Raw genomic sequence first — 24,120 nt, 5'->3', positions numbered from 1 at the left:
TATAGACTCTTTGAAGTGGGACAATGAAATGCTTTCCTTTTTAAGGGATTATGCAATTGAATGAAATGTTTCTTGTTTTAAGGGATAACGTAGCCAAAGGAATGTAAATGTAGCAAATAGGTTTTTATGAATTAGAGTTTTTTTTAAAAGAAAATAAAGTCTGCAATCGACATTTGGAACTTTATTTAATATCAACATGGGTTGGCGTGAGTTGGCACTAAGTTGGCATGGGGTTATAACTGACCATTAGTGGTGGGGGGGGCATAGGTTAGCATGGACGGTATGAGGGGTAATGGGGTGTAGGCATGAAGAGGCATGTGTTGGCACTAAGTTGGCATAGGGGCTGTAAAGGGGCCTGGGGTAAGTGGTGGCAAAGGTTGGCATGGAGGGTATGAGGGTTCATCAGAGGGACATAGGTTGGCATGGAGGGTATGAGGGGCTGGGGGTGGGTCAGGGGCATGAGGTGGCATGGGTTAGCAAGGATGGGGCATGGGAGTGTATAAAGGTGAGGGACTGTGAGAGGTGGAAGGTTGTTTTGTGTTTTTTCTGGGTTTTTTTTATTAAACTTCAACACAGTGCTAGAGAACTGAGGCAGGTGTTCTGCCCAGCCTGCCTCCACACTCGACAACCTCTGCATCAGTTCCGGGGTCCCAAGGAACCCCAGACCGAAAATCTGACCATCCGGGGCACTTTCTCCCGGATTGGGATCGCGGAGCTGGGAACTCTCCAAGCTCTACACACCTGCCGTGCAGATGGAAATCTGGGCCGTGGTCATTCATTATACAAAATTGTGTAAGTTCAGACTTAGAATAGGGTTGCAAAGTAGATTTAAGTAGTTTACACTTTGGATGATGACAGGGTAGAATGACATGGAGGGATGATTCAAGAGGCATTTGATAAATGACCAATAGGCCATATGACGTTGGAGCAGAAGTTGGCCATTGAATGAGATCGTGGCTGATCTGATAATCATCAAGTCCACTTTCCTGCCTTTTCCCCATTACCCTTGGTTCCCTTACGGAGTAAAAAACTGTCTATAAGACCATAAGATTAGGATAAGTTCATAAGATGTAGGATAAGGCCATAAGACATAGGTTGGTGTTAGAGAGAAAGAATGACAGAGAAATTGAATGCTGGAGAGATTTGAGAAGTATTCTGAAATATGAGAATTTCTAGAACTGGGGCCAGCCAGATCCACTAATATAGTCTTACTTTGTCCAGTGCATTCCTAATGATTCAGAATGCACTGCCTCAAAGGGTGATGGAAGAAGATTCAATAGGAACTTTCAAATGGGAATTGGACTTATAAAGGAAAAATTGGCAGGGCTGTGAGGAAAGAATGGTGTGGGGGGAGGGGATAGGATGAATTAGTTCTTTCAAAGAGCTGCCACAGACATGATGGGCCAAATGGCCTCTTTCTATGCTGTAAAATTCTATGATACGGCGATAACACTTTAAGGGCTGAATTGAAGGGTGGACGCGCACAGACACGCTTCCGATCGGCGCCCCGATTGGAGGCATGGCGCCATTTTACGTGGGCGGGCCAATTAAGGCCCGCCCAGCATGATGTCTGCACAGAAGCGCTATGCGCTCCATGTGCAGGCAGGGAGTGGGGGGGGGGTTCCCAAAATCGAGAGTGCGCTCTTTCGCACATGCGCACAAAGGAGCGCACATCTCCCTGAGGCTAAGTGCAATCTCAGGGAGATCAGCTGTAAATGTCAAAAACCTTAAGATAGAAAAATAAAATTTCCCTAACATGTCCCCTCATGTGACAATGTCACGTGAGTTGGGACATGTCCATAATTTTCAAAAATTGTGGATGAGGTTTCATGCTTTTCCTTGTTCGTGCCGGGGCTCCTGGTTGAACGGGCAGGTCCTTTAATTACATAAGTGGCTCTGTCAATGGCCTCAATTGGCCAATGACAGGTCGGCGGGCCTGCAGCTGATTTCGCTGCGCCCCCGCCTTCCTGAAAATTTAAATGGGGCGGGATGACACCGGGAGTTCTGCCCGACATCACGCATCATTTTACGCATCGGCGAGCGGGGGTGGACGCGTAAAATCCTGCTCTAAAAGTATTTCATCGATTAAAAGGCACTTCGGGGCATCCTGAGGTCATATAGAAAATGTCGGTTACTTTCTTTCTTTACTACTTACTCATATTTGGAGCATCATGCCTACATCTTAGTAAGACCTTGGCTTGACTCTGACCCCGGCCTCAATGTGACCAGTCTAAAACCATCAGTTTCAAATTTAACATCCTAAAAAGGCCAGACTGAAAAATCAATTGCCCGGCCTTTCTGATAACAGTGTTGCTCACCATACATTACATTTCCACCTGTAAAGCAGCATGGTGTGCTCTACAGGAGATTTGGGGCCTGTGAGAACAGGAAAGCAGCAGTGTTTTTTATTAATCATTCATGGAACGTGGGCGTCCCTGGCTAGGCCAGCATTTATTGCCCATCCCTATTTGCCCTTGAGAAGGTGGTGGTGAGCTGCATTCTTGAACTGTTGCAGTCGATGTGGTGTAGGTACACCCACCGTGCTGTTAGGGAGGGAGTTCCAGGATTTTCACCCAATGACAGTGAAGGAATGGCGGTACATTTCCAAGTCAGGATGGTGAGTGACTTGGAGGTGAACTTCCAGGTGGTGGTGTTCCCCCCATGTATCTGCTGCCCTTGTCCTTCTAGGTGGTAGTGGTTGTGGGTTTGGAAAGTGCTGTCTAAGGAGCCTTGCTGAGTACCTGCAGTGCATCTTGTAGTTGGTACACACTGCTGCTACTGTGCATTGTGGAGGGAGTGAATGTTTGTGGATGTGGTGCCAATCAAGTGGGCTGCTTTGTCCTGGATGATGTCAAGCTTCTTGAGCGTTGTCGGAGCTGCACTCATCCAGGCAAGTGGGGAGCATTCCATCACACTCCTGACTTGTAACTTGTAGCTGTTGGACAGGCTTTGGAGAGTCAGGAGGTGAATTATTTGTCACAGGATTCCTGGCCTCTGACCTGCTCTTGTAGCCACAGTATTTATATGGCTAGTCCAGTTCAGTTTCTGGTCAATGGTAACCCCCAGGATGATAATTGGGGATTCAGTGATGGTAATGCCATTGAACGTCAAGGGGCAATGGTTAGATTCTCTCTTGTTGGAGATGGTCATTACCTGGCACTTGTGTGGCGCAAATGTTACTTGCCACTTGTCAGCCTAAGCCTGGATATTGTCCAGCTCTTTCTGCATTTGGACATGGACTGCTTCAGTATCTGAGGAGTTGCGAATGGTGCGGAACATTGTGCAATCATCAGCGAACATCCCTGCTTCTGACCTTATGATGGGAGGAAGGTCATTGATGAAGCAGCTGAGGATGGTTTGGACTAGGACACGACCCTGAGGAACTCCTGCGGTGATGTCCTGGAACTGAGATGATTGACCTCCAACCACCACAACCATCTTCCTCTGTGCTCAGTGTGACTCCAGCCAGCGGAGAGTTTTCACCCTGATTCCCACTGTCTCCAGCTTTGCTAGGGCTCCTTGATGCCACACTCGGTCAAATGCTGCCTTGATGTCAAGGGCAGTCACTCTCACCTCACCTCGGGTGTTCAGAGTTGTCAGAGTGTGTAAGCAGCAGGGTGCCCTCTACAGGGGATTTGTGAGAACAGGGTCAGCAGCTGCAGCCTGGATTTTCGCCACAATGAAGAGCCCCTCAGAGGAATGTCGGTGGTGAGGGCTGGAGGGATTTTTAAAAATTTAAACACGGTAACGGTGTGCAAAGGCAGGTCTTGCACCCAGCCCTCCTCCACACTCAGCAGCCTGCTCACATACTGCAGGGTTGCCCATCCTGACTCCTTTTTCAGCCTGCATCCTCCTGACTGACCTCTGTGTAGCAATGTTTAATGGTCAGGTTCGCTGAGACAGGAAATCGCCCAACTCTGCAAACCTGACTCGGGGACAAAAGACTTGGGCTGCATGTGTCCTCAGTCGCAACAATCTAGAAGAATCCTCATTGAGGCAGGCAAAGCCTAAACCAGGGATTACAAGGCAGAATATATAATTCAACGTAAAATCACGCTCAGAAAGTGTACAGCAAGTCCAAACCCACAATCGTGACCGTCCAGAAGGACAAGGGCAGCAGACACATGGGAACACCGACACCTGGAAGTTCCCCTCCAAGCCGCTCACCATCCTGACTTGGAAATATATCGCCGTTCCTTCACTGTCGCTGGGTCAAAATCCTGGAACTCACTCCCCCATCTCACTCTGGGTGTACCTACACCACATCGACTGCAATGGTTCAAGAAGTCAGCTCACCGCTACCTTCTCAAGGGCAATGAGGGATGGGCAATAAATGCTGGCCTAGCTAGCGACACCCACATCCCATGAATGAATAATAAAAAAGATAAAGAGACAGAGAGAAAGATGGGTATTAGTGTATTTAAGACCGAGATAGATAGGTTCTTGAATAGTAAGGGGATCAAAGGTTTCGGGGAGAAGGCGGGAGAATGGGGTTGAGAAACTTATCAGCTATGATTGAATGGCGGAGCAGACTCGAAGGGCCGAATGGCCTAATTTCTGCTCCTATGTCTTATGGTCTTATGGGTTTAGCCCTTTAGCTCTGAAGAAGAATCATACGGACTCGAAACGTTAACTCTGTCTTTCTCTCCACAGATGCTGTCCGACTTGTTGAGTTTTTCCAACATTTTTTGTTTTTGTTTCAGATTTCCAGCATCCGTAGTATTTTGCCTTTATCTTTGGGTTTAGAAGAGAGTGTGAGATACAAGAGATAGAAAAAAAAAGTTGGGAAAAAAAAAGGTTTATATTAGTTGTTTAAGATCTCCAACATTAATTAAAACCTGAAAAAAAAAATTAGATTTAGATTATAAAAGCTAATTTTCAGTGCCAGAGAGGTTCTTGGCAGTAATTTATTCACTCACACTTGAATGGACAAGGCCTAACTTTTTTGGTTGTTTTGTGGGTATCTAATAGGCAATTATAGCAACTTCAGGACCTTCTATGTGTTTGAATGCATGAAGGTTAGGGTTAGGGTAAGATGCTGTTGGAGCAAAGCTACTGGAGGAGCAGCGCCACTTCTTGACTTTCGTATTTAGCTGTGCATCTGCAGACGCTGGAGGCTCCTGTCCATATTACTTCTTAATAACACAAGTGAGCGTTGATAGCCTCGGCATTACCCTCACCAAAAAATCCAGGCCAATATTTATCTAACATCAGCGCTTTACCTCTTCCATTCCATACACAAGGGGGGAATTCAGTGGCACTGGACATTCCTCATTATAAAAGCATAGTGTTTTAATGTACTAACTTCTCCAGGCATGTTCAACTCACAAAGCTGTTATGAACTGGAGCTACTTGACAGCACACAAGGGTATGGTAACACCCTTGTCCAATTCTAATCAAAGCCTTGGTTTGACACTGAGCTGAGCCTCGCTGTGATCAGTCTGAAACCATAGTTAAAATCCTAAAAATGCCAGGTTGGAAAAATCAACATCTGGGCTTTGCTGTCAGCAGCGAACACACGGCACTCACCATTCACCACTTACACAAGCGATTATGCAGATATCAGAGCGTCAAAACAGTTCGAAATAATTATTAAGCCTACAGACCAATAATCGCATTCTTCCCATAATTTCTACTTTAATAATGCCCTAAAACTACTTGCGCCTTGGCACATCCTGCTAAGGTATATTAGCCTTCAGTGATTGTACAAGATAGTCTGCTCAAAATGAATGCATGTTCTGGTTGGTTAGCAACGGGCAACTTGGTATATTTAAACACTTTCTGACACACCATCTGCACTAGTCAAGCACCATAATCCCTAAATGATTTATTGCAATATGCTCTGTTAACACATTACATATGTGTATGAATTATGAAAGCAAAAAAAAAAGAGCTGGAGTAAATATTTCATTGCTGAACTGGCTATTCAAAAAGTGTTTAGAGAAAAATTCAATTGCCAGTCTCTCCTTCTCACTAGGCATCACACCAAGGTCTTTAATTGATCTTTATCCTTTCTGATGCCAATGAACTCACTATTCCGACATTTTCAGCTTTCCATTTTTTAATCTCATTTGATATGAGGGTGAGATTTTCCACTCCCTCACCTTCGATTTACCACCAATTAACTTAATAGGTGAAAAAAATCATGGACTGTCGAGGACAAATATGAAAAATCTCAGCCAAACTCTTTAAAAGACTGTAAAACAGATCTGGGGAAGTGGGTTGGTAGTGTTAAGTGATCACAGTATCTTTAAAAAAAAAAGCAGCATTTGAGAAAAATACAGTCAATCACTTTGAAGCCCATGAGCTGACATTATGTAAACAGCACACAGCAAGATTCCACAACCAGGCATGCTGTTGAATCTTTTCATCTTGCATTCATCAGGACAGATGCAAGAGTGGCAAATTTCAAAGGAAGCAACAATTTACACTGCACGAGAAGAGGGTGCTGATTGGATAGCAAGTTGACTCTGATTGGTCGAGGCATTGCCATGGAGAATGCACCAGGGAACAATTGGGCGGAATCGTCCCAGATTTGCACTAAGTGCGGGAGCGGTCAGGAAAAAGAACATTTTAGCTGCCGGCTGCAATGATGGCTTTTCACACCATACCACCCCAATCCCGCCTCATTAATCACGCATCCCCGGGAAACACACCAGGCATGGGGTCCTCTCTTTCGCCTGCTGCACCGTCACATCAGGCCTTCAGTAAACCGGGTGCCATATCTAAAGGCTGCCCTTGCAAAGAGTTGGCACACTTCAAGGGCTAGGAAGCTGCTGCAAAGTGATGACTGCCAAAGGGAAGAAACCTCAAATCTAGTGACACCTCCCTTGAATGTCTACTGGGCGCAGTGGAGGCCCACAGCAAAATCCTCTGCCCCCTCTCTGGGCGAAGGCCACCAAGTAAGGTCGCCAATCTAGTATGGGAGGTGGTGGCAGCAGCGATCAGTGTCAACGCCCTGCAAAGAAGGATAGCCATCCAGTGCCGAAAGGGGATGAATGGCCTCGTTCATTCCGCCAGGGTAAGTCACCCTTCTCGTCACTCTCAACTCACACACTCACAAACCCATCACACATCCACAGGAATCTCACACCTCAAGGGACAACACCACTAACTCTCACACACACCCTCACATCTCCATCAGGCTCATATTCTCTTGATCTCGCTCCCTCATCCCATCCATGGCCCCGCTCACCACACAAACATTCCACGCAGAGCCATGTATCCCGCTCACACTCTCTCCATCCGTTTCCATGCGGGAGGAGCTGGCTCACAACAGGAGGGAGAGCTCCCAGGATGGTCGGGTGAAGTGGCCCACATTAGGCCTCTCTCATTTTCAGGAGTAAGCCACCATGCTGTGGATGTGGGCTGTGTCTGCAGTGATGGTGAAGTCGGCGGTGAACACCCATGTAAGGATCCTGCCTCATCATCCCTCTCTCAATGCAAATGTGAGTGCTCTCTCTCTTGCTTTTGACTCTGCTGCCATGCACTCATTATCTCTACTTTGGTTCACAGGGAGCTCTACCAAGCGACCAACACCCTCAGCCAGCTAGTGCCTCAGGTCCATCCACATCCTCACCTCCGGCCAAGGAAGAGCTGGAAATAAGCAGCCTAGATGACCCTTCACAGCGCTTACCCACACCCTCCACCAGCACAGAGACACACACCTCGGTGGGACCTAGATCTAGAAGCAGGCTCGGGTTCACAATCTGGTGGTCACTGCATGGACACAAATCCTCAGCAGGAGGAAGCAGGTTCAACTGAGCTCACCGGCACTCGGAAGACTGCTGGGGTAGAGGCATCTGTCAGGTCTGAGTCAGATGACGGGCCTTTGGGTTTGGCCTTCCAACTCATCATGCAGAATCAGCAGAAGGCAAGGGAACATCACACATGTGCGCGCGGGGAGGTCTCCATGGGAAGGATGGCGGACCCAATGGAGATCCTGGTCCAGCAGAACGCAGAGATGTGTGCAGACCTCCACTCCATTGCAGTAGCCATGGGTGCCTTTCTGCAGTGGCAATGCGAGAGGGAAACAGGACACAGCGACGTCTCTCCAGGTGCTCCTTCCCCTCAAGGAGTCAGGCTGGGGCCCTCGGGCACCCAAAGGGAGGAGGAGCGGCAGCTGGACACCCCTGGGTCATCCACTCAGGAATCTCAGAGGCTGTCCTCTCCCTCCGAGTCCCCTTTGCCTGTGAGCCCCTCAACTTCGTCCTCTGTCACTGCAGAGGGTGCAGCTGCTCCACAGGAGGACAGTCCCTTGGCTCTCCGGAGAACCCACGCTGAAGTCATCAGAGGCAACAGGGCCCACCATCGCACAGGATGTCTCCACCCCTGTGGTGGATATCAGGACAGCACCTAGGCCTGTTAGGCCTAGAAACGTTATGAAATTCTGATCACGTGGTTTCATGGGTAACACATTTTGTCACTTTATAATCTAAAAATATATTCACTTTCACTGAATGATGTGTAATGGTGTCTGCTGGCTTAACTGACAGGCTTTGTGAATCCTCCCACTGCAACCCCCCCAACCATTAGCAGTTCAGCCGCACACAGCCGGCCCACGAGTGATTCTGAGGGAAAAGTGTGTGTGCGGCAGAGTCTCTTGGAGCCTCGTGCAGGCACTCTCCCACGTCCATGGATCCTTCCTCCATCACACTCATCTCAACCTCTTGAGCATTTTCATTGCTGCCTGCTGGGCTTCTCTTTCAGTTGTCCATCTGAGCTGATCAAACTCCCATCCAGTGCCTGTTCCCGCCCACCACGCGGCTCCGTTCTCTTTCGAGTTTAGAAGCATGGTGCTGGTAAAATTTGTCTTCAAATCCTCCGTCCTTCCCCCTCCCCAAAAGCCACCCATGTCCTTTCCCTCGTCACTGTCGACACCCCCTGGCATCACCTTCCACCTCCCCACCGTAACCTACCTGCCAGGTCCCGGGATGTCCAGGTGAACGTGCACATTCCCCACCTTCCCAAGAATCCCAGCCCCATCCACATTGACCTCCCTGACCTCCTCCTTCCTGGCCCCAGGGTTCGTCTCTGCCTCCGGGTCCCTACCAACCATCCTCGCCATCCCTTCTACCGCTATAGTAGCAGCCTCATGCTGCCACCCTACCAGCTCACTCTGCCCTCTCTCATTCTCACCATTCCCTCCTACCACGCCCAGCCTCGTTTTGATCCCCAGAAGGCAGCCATCGACTCCACAGACCCCTCCCTTGCACATTCACCTGGACATCTGCCCCCCTTTCCTTCTTTCTCTCCACTTATTCCTTCCTCCTCCCCCGACCCTTACTCCTTCCTCCCTCAGGACTTTTTCCCCTCTCCGGACTCCTTCCTCCCCTTCCGGACTGCTTCCCTTACAACTTCATCTCCCGTTACCCCTATCTCCCCAGTTGCCGTATTCTCCCCCATTGCACCCTCCTCCCTGCTGTACTTCCCCCACCACAACCTCATCCCCCCCCCTCGACACTGTCATTCCCCTCCTCCCAACCTCAGCCCCCCGACACCATTGCTTACCCCCCTCCCAACCTCATCCCCCCCAACACTATCATTCCCCCCATTCCCAGCCTCGCCCTGCCCGACACACCTTTCTCTCCCAGCCTAACCTACACCTTCCTCTTCACCCCCTCAATGACCATCTGTAGCAGCCCATGTCCAAGACACTGATGTCCCTAAGCAGACCCTCAACGGTGACTTCCACTTTCCGTGAGTTGTTTCGCGGCAGAGCTATTCCATGAGAATCCACCCAGCATGCGATGCACGTCCCTCCGAGGTCCTGTTACTGTAGAGCTCCAGCATCTTCTGCTCCTCAGATGTCCACGATGTAAGCAAGGCCCCGAAGGCAAGGCCCGACTTCTGCACCTGACATTTGTAAAGATGTGTTCTGCACTGGCATGTTTTCCCACCGACGTGGGTGGTAAATTTGATCTGGGGTTTCACTCCAGCGATCTGGGCTTATAATGAGCGGACAGCTGCAAACTGGTTTCACAGCGCCGTGAAACCAATTTTTGGTCTTCCCGCCATTTTTTCCGCTCATGCCCGGCGTGATGCCCGATGCCAACGGGCAAGTGAAACGCCGCCCATTGTCTCCCACGCATTTGTTTAATTCAAAAAAGCAACAAAACACAAAAGTGTAAAAATCTAAATGAAAAGTGAAGACAAAGTACCAATTGCAGCCTTCAGTCTGATCTCCTTAAGAGGTTCTTATGAACGCTACATACTTGACAACAGATAGAATTGAGAAAAACAGAAAAAAACATGGTCCTTTGTCTCCCACGCCCCAGAAGAACTACAGGATATGGTACAGATGGGCATCAACTGCCCAGAAACCTGAAATTTAATCCAAACTTTTGGTCAGTGCAACTCTCAGGAAGACAATAATTTATTAGGTAGGATGTAAAGGTAAGCAAACATAAAATGGCTTGACTTGGTTAATGTCTTTTAAGGACAAGCCAAAGAACCATCAATGAATGGAAACACAAGGAAAAGAAAGAAAGGCTTGCATTTATATAGCGCTTTTCACAACCACCAGGCCTCCCAAAGTGCTTTACAGCCATTGAAGGACTGTTGGAATTGTAGTCACTATTGTATTGTAAGGAAATGCGGCAGCCAAATTGCGCACAGCAAGCTCCCACAAACTCCAGGTGATCTGTTTTTTTGGGAGGCTGATTGAGGAATATATATTGACCAGGACACCAAGAATATTTCCCCCCCCGCCTTCTTCAAAATAGTGCCAAGGGATCTTCAATCTTCCCTGAGAGGGGGCCCTCGGTTTAACATTTCATCCAAAAGCCAGCACGGCACTCCCTCAGTACTGCACTGGAGCATCAGTCTGGATTTTTGGGTGCAAGACCTGGCGTGGGATTTGAACCCACAGTCTTGTGACACAGCACAAGTGCGTTACCAACTGAACTGTGGCTGATGAGGCTTGGGAAAGGTGTGTCGATGAAATGGAAGCCAATAAGTAGTTGTTCTAAATGTAAAATGTTGCAGTAAGGATAAGGTGAAGAAACTCTTATATCAATCAGCTTGGGAAGAACTTCCTCAATTCGTACTTTTTGAGCATTTTTGGGTATTTCTGGGACAGGATAGCTGCTGTGTTTGCCCACACAATAGTTTCTTTTTATTCATCCATGGGATGTGGGCTTCGCTGGCTGGGCCAGCATTTATTGCCCATCCCAAGTTGCTCCTGAGAAGGTGGTGGTGAGCTGCCTTCTTGAACTGCTGCAGTCCATGTGCTGTAGGTACACCCACAGTGCTGTTAGGAAGGGAGTTCCAGGATTTTGACCAGTGACAGTGAAGGAACGGTGATATATTTCCAAGTCAGGATGGTGAGTGGCTTGGAGGGGAACTTCCAGGTGGTGGCGTTCCTGTCTATTTGCTGTCCTTGTCCTTCTAGATAGTCATGGTCATTGGTTAGTCATTGCCCTTCAGAAAATAATCCATTATTTCAAATTCTTTGAGGTGATTCAATACAAGAGATGATACAGACGTACATTCCTTTTTCAATCTTCCTCTTTGATCTGATGTTTCAAGGGCACATTTCTAACTTGACCTGGTGGATGTATCTGCTGAATATAAGGACCTGTAATTTTTTTAGAGCTATTGCTAAATCTCCCATTTTCAAGATTGAAAAAGTGACAACTCCTCAATAGTAGCATTTTGCAACCTCCCAAGGTTGTGCATAAATACAGTTTTTCTGTTTTGATCATTAGTTGGAGAGAACGGTATATATTTGTTGTCAAAATTAGGTCAAAATGTCAAATGGTTGGAGGCAGCCGGTGCATGAAGCTCTGATTGAGGGCAGTAACCCTTTGCGATTGTGAGTTGGGAATGATAAATCCACTGGCACTTGTGGGCTGGGGCTTGGCCAATCAGTGTGAGGTTGTGGGTTGGGAGTGTGGTTGGTAAATCAATTTGACTGTTGGCTGGAGTTTGCAGGGAGGGTTGGTGTCTGGCTAGCGTTGCAGAAATCAGTCTGAAACAGCGCCTACATTTTCCTACTTGCATTGTTTTCAAACAATGGGTCACCACCACCATTAAAATAACACTGCGGAGGTAATTCTGGGCCTACGGGAAGGGAGGGAAGGGGTGCTGTTGGTAAATGGCTTTGAGGTTATGGGCTGCCGGGGCAATGCAAAATGACTGAAGGCCGGGCTTGAACCAAAAGGATTACATCTTTTTCAGAAGTACAGAGAGGAGCTAGAAGAAGATTGCTTTCTCAATAACTCTCAAGGTTTACCAAATGATAAGTTAACCAAAGAGACCATTAACATCAGAGGTTTCCCTGTGCCAAGGCAGCTCAAGTCAACTTCGATGGTGGCAGGAAGTGTCTCAAGGTCTTTGGGTTAAGGAGGGGGAAAAAATGGGGATAACGTCCCTTTACCTGATGGTATCCTGCTGAAGTTGCGTGCACATGGACAAGTTGGCTAGTGACGCACAATACTGAGCTCCAGCCCTACATTCTGACTCTCAGTTGTCCTCTGAGATGACCTACCAAGCCACTCAGTCACATCAAAGCACACACCAGAGATTCAAGAAGGCCCACCCTCATCTTCACTGCAGAACGAGTGATGGGCTAGAAATGGCAGCCTCACCAGGGACACTCACTTTCTAAAAATTAATTTCTAAGCAATGGCCCTTTGGTGAAATACAGAGGGCACCCAGACAGCATGGAACCATCATGCCAATAAGCAAGATAAGGAGACTTGCTTTATATTTTAAAAAGAAGCATTTTTAATCAAGGGCAAATTATCTGTAGAACATTGCTATGCAAATCAACAGAGGCAGTGAAAGAAAAAGAGGAAGAGAGAGAATGCAGGAGAACAAGAGGGACAGAGAGCAAGAAAGAGATACAGAGAATAGAGAGAGAGAGAGAGGGTGAGGGAAAGAGGGCAAGAAACAGAAAAAAACAAGGAAAGAGAATGAGAGGAGGAACAAGAAAGAAAGTGAAGTAAAGAGAGCACGAATGGGAGAGAAAGAAAGGGAATAGAAGCAGAGAGAGGGATACAGAATGACAAGAAGAGAGAAAGAGGGGGAAATATTTCGCAAAAAACAGAGGCAGAGAGAGACCAAAACACTGAGACAGAGATAAATTATTTCCTTTCAAATCAGTCTATGGCAATGTCGGTTTTCAGTTGGCAAGTTATGTTGCATGGATGTGTCTAATACATTTTCCAGTGATAATATTATACTCAATTATAGTAGCTGACACTCATTATTATTACAATATTAAACCTGGCATTGCTTGGTTAATCACAAAGCTTACTTAACAGACGGTCTGCAGCTGGAACAAAGCCATTAACTCGTAGTCTAATGATTAAGAAATTGCTATGATAATAAGAAAAAAATTGTATTTTTGCAATATTTGGGGACAGATTTTAATATATTTCCTCAGTTCCCTACTGTCAGGGAAATGGGTTCATGTCTCTTGTAAGACAGTGGACATGGGAATGTCACACTAATTGCACAATTGAATCCAAGCTAATACTTTAAAACAGGAATATCAAAGTTCTGGATAGATGAGATGTACAATAACCAGAGTGTTCTAACAAACATTTCACGGCACTAATATAACTCACAACCCTCATTGTGACACTATAATTAACTATAACAATATACTTCATTTATAGGTATCAACTATGTCTCACTGGGTAGCATTTTTGCCTTTGTGTCAGAAGGTTTTGAGGTTCAAGCCCCACTTGAGCATTTAATCTATAGTCGGACTCATACCGTGCAGCGCTGAAGGAATGCCGTACTGTTGAAGATGCTGTTTTATATGAGACGTCAAACTGGGGGGCTCTCAGGTGGACCCGAAAGATGTCGTAACATTATTTTGAAGAACGGCAAAAGTTGTTCACTCCGCTGTCCTTATTTATCCCTCAAGCCACATCGCTTAACAGCAGGCAATCTGTCAATTATTGCTAATTGTGTGAGGTCGGCATGTGCAAATTGGTTCCTGTATTTCCTACATCAGTGACACGCTGCAACAAGTACCTAATTGTTTAACAAAGAACCTTGGGCTGTCTGGAAGTCATGAAAAACGCTGCATAAAAATGTGAGTCCTTTTTTGGCTTTTTGATGAGCTCAAAAAATTCACCAAGGGAAAAATATTTTAATATTTTTAAAGAAATGATTAGATAACAGAGGGACCAGCTATTTCAGTAATGAAAGCTATAAGCTAATATAAGCTGAGAGCTGTATCTGGGTGTTCTGGGAATGCTGCCGGCTATGCACAAAGCTTTTAGTTTTGATCAAATATATTCTGCATTTTCATAGCTAAATGCATTTATACAAGTATGCATCATTTTGCTTTGTGATGAAGCTAATTTGACCTGAAAGCTATACTCTTCTACAAGATAATGCACTTTGGCCTGTTTAGAACATTCTTAAAAGCAAACATGAAGGGGAAAAAAAAACATAAAAATTAAGTTTCCTGTATTTTCTTCTTTTCAAAAATCCCAAACCCAAAGGGCTCACCACATGCCACAGGCTTGGCACACGCCAACAAAACCACTTTATTCAAAGAATATCATCTTCTTAAGGTTTTAAGGAAGTGAGATTTTGAAAGTAAATTTAAATCATGTCTTTTTTTAAAAACATTCTATAATTTTCACACTTGGATGTCCTTTCAAAAAAAATGTACTTTAGTTCTGAAAAGATAAAAGCCTCTTGTAATTGGGAATTTTGTTAAGCCACTTTCTTCCAGGGTTCACTCATTCTTACCAGATTCTGCATTCATTTAGTAACAGTAAGATAAACAGCTGTGAACTTTCTCTTCCTGTACCATATAATGCACAGTGTTAAAGTTTCGCCCTGAGAGAGATGTGGCAAGGAGAGTGGGTAGAGAGAGGGGACAGAAGAGGGACAGAAAGAGAAGACAGCGAGGAGGGAGGCAGGGTGGAGAGGAGGCAGGGAAAGCATAGGAGCAGACAGTAATAAGGGTTCAATAAAGAAATAATTTACTTCCATTGTACTCCTGATTCATTCCCTCTCACTTCCAAAATTACAAAAATATGCAACAACAACTTTGAATTTAAAAGTGCCTTTAAAGTAGTAAAAAATGTGTCATGGTATTTCACAGGAATGTTGGCAAACACGATGTGACCCATGTAGCAAGATATTAGGAGTGGGTTGGCCAAAGAGGTAGTTTTCAATGAACACCTTAAGGAGGAGATTGAGGCTGACAGGTTAAGGAAGGAGATTCCAGAGTTTAAGACCCAGGCAGCTGAAAGCATGGCCGCCAATAGTGAAGCCATAAGAACTGAAGATGCTCAAGAGGCCAGAATTAGAGGATTGTAGAGCTGGAGGGGATTACAGAGATGGGGGGGGGGCGGTGGTGGAGCAGGGTCCATGGAGGGATTTTTAAAAATAAGGATGCGCATTTTAAAGTCGAGGTAGAGAGACGAATTCTGCCTAGGGTAAGCAAGACAACTTCACAATCTCAGCAGTGAACCTTGCCTGCCAGGGGCATGTGTTGGGCATTCAGCCATGCGAATAAATTCTGACTAGAAATCGATGTGCAAGGCCTGTTTATAGGGAAAGGGCTCCCAACTGTCTTCATGTGGAGGGATTAATTTACAGCAGTTATGCTCATCTATGATAATCCTGTTTAACCTTTGATCAGAAGATGTGACTTACTGGCGATGGTGTTGGGTTTCGGTGGCATGGTGAACTCGTAGAAGGTTGGCTCGGAGGGGCCCAACTTGTTAACAGCTGTGATCTTCACTTCATACCGCATGTCCCATTGGAGTTCATCCAGGATGATGGAGTCCTTGCTTCCCTGTGCTATCTTCTGCATCCATTCCTCTTCCTTGTCTTTCTGTGGGTAGGTGAGAAATATTTGTAAGTATTGTTGCTCAAATAAGTAACTCATTTGCTTTCAGTCAAGCTACTTCTGTTAGAGTACTGCGCATCGACACATCCACTGCTTAGCATGATAGAGCTCAGAAACAGGCCACCTGGCCCAACTATTCTTTGCTGTTTCCTCCCCCCATCTTTATCTAACTCTATCAATAGATCTTTCTGATCCTTTTTTCTGCGAGCGCTTATGCAACTTCCTCTTAAATCCATTTATGCTATTTGACACAATTAATCCCTGTAGTAGCAAGTTCCATATTCTCAGCAGGAAGTTTCTTCTGAATTCCCTGTTGAATTCATTATTGACTGTTTTATATTTGTGTCCTTTAAATTTGGACTTCTCCACAAGTGGAAAGGTTTCCTCCATGTCTACCTCATCAAAAACCTTAATTTTAACGACCACTATCAGGTCACCCCTCAGCCTTCTCTTTTCTAGTGTAAACAGCCTCATCTTGGTCAATCTTTCCTGAAAGGTATAGCCTGTCAGCTCTCTTTTCAACTGCATAAATCCTTGTTTGTACTTTCTCAAGTGCTTGAGTTAAACCAAGACCTTGTCACTTCAGGTAAAAATACCACAGCACTATTTGAATGGGGCTTTATCTATCTCACCTGATCAGCATTCAGCTCTGATCAGCTCTGAAGAAGAGTCATATGGACTCGAAACGTTAACTCGGTTTCTCTCTCCACAGATACTGCCAGACCTGCTGAGTTTTTCCAGCATTTTCTGTTTTAATTGACGGTCAGTATTCATCCTTTAGCCACTGACTTCATTTGCTTGTGGCATCTTCTATCTATGCCTTCCATTATTTTCACTCTAGCTATATGATCTATAATTTACTGGATGCACTACAGCAGCTCATTAAGTTTACTTCAACAACACCTCCTTCCTTTGCAACCTTGGGAAGGAATAGACAGCCTAGGTGAGGAAATCCCATCACCACCCTATGTTCTCCCTCCAAGTCACATGTCATCTTGACTTGCACATATAACACCATTCCTTCATGGCTGTTGGGTAAATGTTCCGGCATTTCTTACATGACACGATTGAGTTGAGAGGGGATGGGGCAACCATTACTACATGGAATACAGCGATTAAGGCTCACCACCACCTTTCAAGGGTAACTTGGCATGGACAATAGAGTCATAGAGGTCTACAGCCCATCGAGTCTGCGCCGGTCAAACAAGTACCTAATTATTCTAATCCCATTCTCCAGCACTAGGCCCATAGCCTATAAATGGGGCTTTGCCAAGGACACCACAACCTGGGATCAAACTAAAAAAAAATAAACAAATCACAACCCTATTCAGGATTTGAAGCACCTGATGATGCAATTCTTTATGGTGAGTTGATGGATTATCTTAACCAATAGAAACACACATGGAACATTTGACCTGCTGCCATCACATAATCAGAGCAAATATTGGCAATTCAATTGGTCGAAGAAAAGACTGTAAAAGCCACTTCTCAGCCAATGAGAAATACATTTTAAGTAAGGTGCCCTTATTGGCTCTGAAAATGAACATGTCAGGGGCTGGGAAGTCAAAATAAAACTTGTATATTTTATATATCTCAGAGCAATGCAGAGACCAGTTTCTAAGTATGCAACAGGATTATTTACAAGCATTTTAAAATATCTCTGCAGTCACAAAATTTCTGCTTACAGTTCAGCTTCTAGTAGCTTCATTGGTTACTTTGCTCTGAGTCCACGCCCACATTTCATAAGGTCGCACTACAGCAGCTGTACACTGTTGTACACGCCTGCTAAGGGAGATAGATATATTCAGTCGCCAATACAAATTCTGTTCCCCAGCTCCTGGCTCTATTGCTGGGATTTTCCGGCCCTGTAGCGGGCAGGACCTGCCGCGGGCGAGGTGGCGCCCCAGCCAGAAGTCCACTGACTTGCGGCGGGACTAGGAGAGTGGGCGGGTGCAATAAAATCCCACCCTATGACTTCCTGTGGTCCATTCTGAGGCTGAACCAATCAAGCACAGTGAGCATAGATCAGTTACCAGGCTCACGTAACAAACAAAGAACAATTGAACACCACAAAACTGAGCATTTTTGAGCATATTGACAGGAAGATAAGAAACCATGCTAATTATAATGGCAGGAGTGTTACAGCTTGTAAAAGCACAATTCTGGTGTTATGATGGAGTTGTAAGTCAGTGGCCTTTCCCTAAGTCCACAAAACCTAATTACTTCTTGTAGGCGAATCTTGAGGATAATTAGTGGCTAAACAGACGGTGGGTTCATTTGGGGGGGTCATTGTTTCTGTGTTTCTGCTCTCTCCCCACCCCCCTTCAAGTTTAGAAATAAGTGGTTCTGGTTTTGTTTTTACACACGTGATGCTCGAGGTGTGGACGATGTGCCTCAGAGCCTTCATGTCTGCACGTCAATTGTAACTGTCAGCAGAGTGTACGTAGAAACCCAGAACCCAGCCTGAGAATTTGCATGGGAATGATCCCAATGCACTATTTCGATGGAGATCAGAGAAATTCTCCTCAACATCCTGGCAAATAATCATCCCTCAATCGACACCACTAAACCAAAGGATCGAGTCTTTACAGATTGCTGTTTGTGGAAACTTGCTGCGTGCAAATTGGCTACCTGTTCCTACATTACAACAGTGACTCCACTTAAAAAAGCACTTCATTGACTGCAAGATACTTTGGGACATATCCTGGGGTCATGAAATGTGCTACAGAAATGCAAATCTTGCTTTCTTTGCTTCTTCAAACATAGACCCAACTCACTGGAGGATTCATTTTAATTTCCATCGCCAGCAGCCTTTTCATTTTATTGATAAATAAAAATAAATTGCACATTCGTAAGGTATCTTTCCCTAATGTAGCCTATCAGGCATGGCGACAGAAACACTCCATAAAATCAAATCAATCAGTGCAGCACCCTTGACCTCAATCTTGTTTTGAATGAATAAGGATAAATAAATCATATCCCCTGTACAAGTTAAGGACAATGTGATGCCTCAAAGGCGTTACAAAGCAGCCAGGGCTGCAACACTTCATAAGGCTGCAACAAAAGGCTGTTTGTTGTTCTTGTTGCACCATCACTTGCATGTCACTTCCTGCTGAGGGGGTTTATCAAAGCATGGAAAAGTGCTGAGGGAGACGGGTGTATTCAGTCACCAACATGAACTCCATTTCCCAACTGCTCTCCCTGAGGCTGGACTATACCATTGTGTCTTACTTGACCTTGAGCAGAGATTCCAGCCTCATATTTACGTCACCACCAAGACTGTCTACTTTCACTCAGAATCATACAATGGCTGCAGCATAGAAGGAGACCATTCAGGCCATCCTGGCCATGCGACAACTCACCTAGTCCCACTCCCCACCCTTTCCCTGGAGCCCTGCCATTTTTTTTTTCAGATGCTAATCCAATTCCCTATTGAAAGTCATGATTGAATCTCCCTCCACCACACCCTCAGGCAGTGTATTCTAACCACTCACTGCTTAAAGGAGTTTTTCCTCATGTTGATGTTGGTTCTTTTGCCATTGACATTATAATCGGTGCCCTCTGGTTCTCTGTAATTGGTCATTTTCACCCCTGCTTCAGCTCATCTACTGCTGAAACCCTCATCCATGCTTTTGTTACCGCTAAACTCAACTGTTCCAACGCACTCCTGGCCAATCTTCTACCTTGATTCATCTTGAGTTCATCCAAAATTCTACTTGCCGTATCTCACCGCCTGCTTGCTCATTGATCTACATTGGTTGCCAGTTCAGCGATGCCCCAGTTTGAAAATTCTCATTCTTGTTTTCAAATCCCTCCATGGCATCATCTCTCCTTTATCTGTGACCTCCTCCAGCCCAACAAACCTTCCAAGGAGCTGTGCTCAGGAATTCCTTCTCCAGACCCCTGCCTAACTCTCATGTCCTTTAAGGTGCTCCTTTAAGATGCTTCTCGTCACCTGTGCTTATATTTCCTATGTGGCTTGGTGTTAAACTTTGTCGGATCATGCTTCTGTGAAGTGCCGTGGAATGTTTTACTCTGTTAAAAGCGCTATATAAATGCTATTTTTTGTAGTTCTTAAATGTGCTGTCTGGTACTATTCTGACCAAGAGGGTTCCAATCTTTGTAGGCTGTCTGTGCTGGCCATACTCAAGCCTTTATTAGTACACAAGTTAACGTTCATTTATTTTAGTTGAAGGCTGAAAGTTGGCCCCATAGTCATTGACACCCCCAGGAACGGGGCCAAGTCTGTGCTGAGAGTCGATCGCCACGAGGCTAGGAGCAAGGGCACTACAGTCACCCTTCACTGGGGGGGGTGTGTGTGTACGTGTGAGAGAGGGGTGTGTGTGTGAGGTAGAAGGCTGAGTGTGCATGTTTTTAAAATTCATTTATGGGCTGTGGGTGTCGCTGGCTAGGCCAGCATTTATTACCCATCCCAAATTGCCCTTGAGAAGGTGGCGGTGAGCTGCCTTCTTGAACCACTGCAGTCCATGTGTGGTAGGTACACCCTCAGTGCTGTTAAGGAGAGAGTTCCAGGATTTTGGCCCAGCAACTTTGAAGGAACAGTGATATATTTCCAAGTCAGGATGGTGAGTGGCTTGGAGGGGAACTTCCAAGTGGCGGTGTTCCTATCTATCTGCTGCCCTTGTCCTTCTAGATGGTAGTGCTCATGGGTTTGGAAGGTGCTGTCTAAGGAGCCTTGGTGAGTACCTGCAGTGCATCTTGCAGATGGTACACACACTGCTGATACTGTGCGTCGGTAGTGGAGGGAGTGAATGTTTGTGGATGGGGTGCCAATCAAGTGGACTGCTTTGTCCTGGATGGTGTCAAGCTTCTTGAGTGTTGTTGGAACTGCGCTCATCCAGGCAAATGGAGAGTATTCCATCAGACTCCTGACTTGTGCTTTGTAGATGGTGAACAGGCTGTGGGAGTGAGGAGGTGAGTTACTCACCACAGGATTTCTAGCTTCTGACCTGCTCTGTTAGACACGGTATTTATATGGCTAGTCCAGTTCAGTTTCTGGTCAATGGTAACCCCCAGGAGGTTGATAGTGGGGGATTCAGTGATGGTAATGCCATTGAAAGTCAAGGAGTGATGGTTAGATTCTCTCTTGTTAGAGATGGTGATTGCCTGACACTTGTGTGGCGCGAATGTTACTTGCCACTTGTCAGGCCAAACCTGGATATTGTCCAGATTCTTCTGCATATAGACATGGATTTCTTCAGTAACTGAGGAGTTGCAAATTGTGCTGAACATTGTGCAATCATCAGTGAACATCCCCACTTCTGACCTTATGATGGAAGGAAGGTCATTGATGAAGCAGCTGAAGATGGTTGGGCCGAGGACACTACCCTGAGCAACTCCTGCAGTGATGTCTGGGAGCTGAGATGGTTGACTTCCAACAACTACGATTCTCTTTCTTTGTGCTAGGTATGACTCCAACCAGTGGAGAGTTTTCCCCCTGATTCCCACAGACTCAGTATTGCCACACTCAGTGAAATGGTGCCTTGCTGTCAAAGGCAGTCACTCTCACCTCACCTTGGGAGTTCAGCTCTTTAGTCCATGTTTGAACCAAGGCTGTAATGAGGTCAAGAGCTGAGTGGCCCTGGTGGAACCAAGACTGAGCATCAATGAGTGGGTTATTGCTAAGTAAGTGTCACTTGAAAGCACTGTTGATGAACCCTTCCATTACTTTACTGATGATCGAGATAGAATGATGGGGCGGTAATTGGCCAGGTTAGATTTGTCCTGCTCTTTGTGTACAGGACATAGCTGGGCAATTACCACATAGCCAGGTAGATGCCAGTATTGCAGCTATACTGGAACAGCTTGGCTAGGTGCGCGGCAAGTTCTGGAGCACAAGTCTTCAGGACTATTGCCGGAATATTGTCAGGGCCCATAGCCTTTGCAGTATCCAGTACCTTCAGCTGTTTCTTGATATCACGTGGAGTGAATCGAATTGGTTGAAGACTGGCATCTGTGATGTTGAGGACCCCCGGAGGAGGCCGAGGTGGATCATCCACTCGGCACTTCTGGCTGAAGACTCTTGCACTGGTGTGCTGGGCTCCCCCAACAATGAGTCTGGCTCACACCCAGTCTCAGGGTTCTCATTCACCCTCACCCCAACACACCAACACCCACTCTCACAGTGGGTGAGGGTGAATGAGTGAGCACCCTGAGGCTAGCAGTGAGTTGGACACGCACTGTCACCCTTCCACACTCTAATGCTCAGCTTTCTTTGCTATTCATTTTCTTTAATTATCAATTTCTTGTTTTGGTTTTATTTTTGCTCAGTAAGTTGTTTCTTTTTATGTCAACTTTGTTTTGAAATTCATTCTTAATGTTGTGCCAAACCTTGACTTTCCAAAACTTGCTCATCAGCCTCTTGAGTGAGAAAAAAAATTGAAATGTGCCTCCCCAACCAACCACCACATGTGAAAAGTCTGGACAAGCCTGCTCTAGAATCCCAGAATGATCACTGTTGCGATGACAGGCTCAGGCTCAACTGTGACCATAGAACCAGAGAAAAGTTACAGTGCAGAAAGAGGCCATTTCAGCCCATTGTGTCTGCACTGGCCGAAAAGAAAATATAGAAACTAGCCGCTCATTTTAATCCCACTTTTCAGCACCTGGTCTGCAGCCTTACAGGTTACAGCACTTCAGAAGCAGATCCAGGTCCCTTTTCAATGAGTTGAATGTTTCAGTCTCATCCACCAATTTAGGCAGTGAAGTCCAGACGCCCACCACCTTCTGGATGAAAAAGTTTTTCCTTATGTCCCCTCCAATCCTTCTACCAATCACCTTAAATCTATGCCCACTGGTAGTTGACCCCCTCAGCTAGGGGAATCAAGTCTTTCCTGTCTACCCTATCTGGGCCTCTCATAATTTTATACACCTCAATAAGGTCACCCCTTAGCTTCCTCTGTTCTAAGGGAAACAACCCTAGCCTGTCCAATCTCTCCTCATTGCTGCAATTTTCAAGCTTTGGCAACATTTTTGTAAATCTCCTCTGTAATGTCTCCAGGGCAATTATGTCCTTTCTGTAATGTGGTGACCAGAACTGTGCACAAAATTACAGCTGTGGTCTAACCAATATTTTATACAGTTCCATCATTACATCCTTGCTTTTGTATTCAATGCCTCGTGCATTAAAGTAAAGCATCCCATATGCTTTCTTGACCACCTTATCCACCTGTCCTGCCACCTTCAAGGACCTATGGACATGCACTCCAAGGTCTCTCACTTCCTCAACCCCTCTCAATAACTTCCCATCTATTGAGTATTCCCTGGCTTTGTTTGTCCTCTCCAAACACATTACCTCACACTTTTCTGGATTGAATTCCATTTGCCCCTTTTCCACCCTCTCAACCAAACCATTAATATCATTCTGGAGTCTACAACTGTCCTCTTCACTATCAACTACATGGCCAATTTTTGTGTCATCTGCAAATCTCCCAATCATGCCTCCCACATTTAAGTCTAAATCATTAATATATTCAACAAACAGCAAGGGCCCCAACACTTAAACCTGTGGAATGCCACTGGAAATTGTTTTCCATTTGCAAAAACATCCATCAACCATTACCCTTTGTTTCCTGTCGCTGATCCAATTTTGGATCCAACTCACCACCTTCCCCTGTAGCCCATGAGATCTCACTTTTCTGACCAGTCTGCCATGTGGGACCTTATCATACACCTTACTGAAATCCATGTAGACAACATCCACTACACTACCCCCATCAATCCTCCTTGTTAATTTCTCAAAAAATTCTATTAAGTTAGTAAGACATAATCTTCCCCTAACAAAACCATGCTGACTATCCCTGATCAACACGAGCCTTTCTAAGTGACGGTTTATCCTGTCTCTCAGAATTGTTTCCAATAATTTGCCCAAAGTTAGACTAACTGGCCTATAATTTTCTGGCCTATCACTCGCAACTTTTAAAATAATGGTACAACGTTCGTAGACCTACAATCCTCTGAGACCTCACCTGTATCTAGTGAGGATTGGAGAATGATCCTCAGAGCATCTGCTATTTCCCCCCTGGCTTCCTTCAACAGCCTGGGATACAATCCATCCAGCGCTGGTGACTTATCCACCTTCACGAATGCCAGTCCCTCCAGAACGTCCTCTCTCGCTATGCTTATTGTATCTAATATTTCACATCCCTGCTCTTTAGCTGGAATGTCTGCATCATCCCTCTCCTTAGTGAAGACAAAGTCAAAATGCTCATTGCCAGCCCTGCCCACATCTTCTGCGTCAACCCACAAGTTACCATATACATCTCTGATAG

At 45.7% G+C, this 24,120-nt stretch overlaps 1 protein-coding gene across 2 annotated transcripts in view; it reads right to left on the bottom strand.

Annotated features, from left to right (window-relative positions):
- Positions 1-24,120, bottom strand: part of ncam2a (neural cell adhesion molecule 2a) — a 1,392,794-nt gene that overhangs the window by 85,347 nt on the left and 1,283,327 nt on the right. For both annotated transcript variants that reach the window (XM_078560368.1, XM_078560369.1), the window contains exon 15: positions 15,634-15,814. In XM_078560368.1, coding sequence (XP_078416494.1) covers positions 15,634-15,814 — 181 coding nt within the window. The remainder of the gene's footprint in view (positions 1-15,633; positions 15,815-24,120) is intronic.

The sequence above is a fragment of the Cetorhinus maximus genome, chromosome 16 (genome assembly GCF_964194155.1).
Source record: "Cetorhinus maximus chromosome 16, sCetMax3.hap1.1, whole genome shotgun sequence".
NCBI classification, from domain to species: Eukaryota; Metazoa; Chordata; class Chondrichthyes; order Lamniformes; family Cetorhinidae; genus Cetorhinus; species Cetorhinus maximus.
Note: the sequence above shows the minus strand (reverse complement) of the source record. Positions and strands in the feature narration are given on the sequence as shown.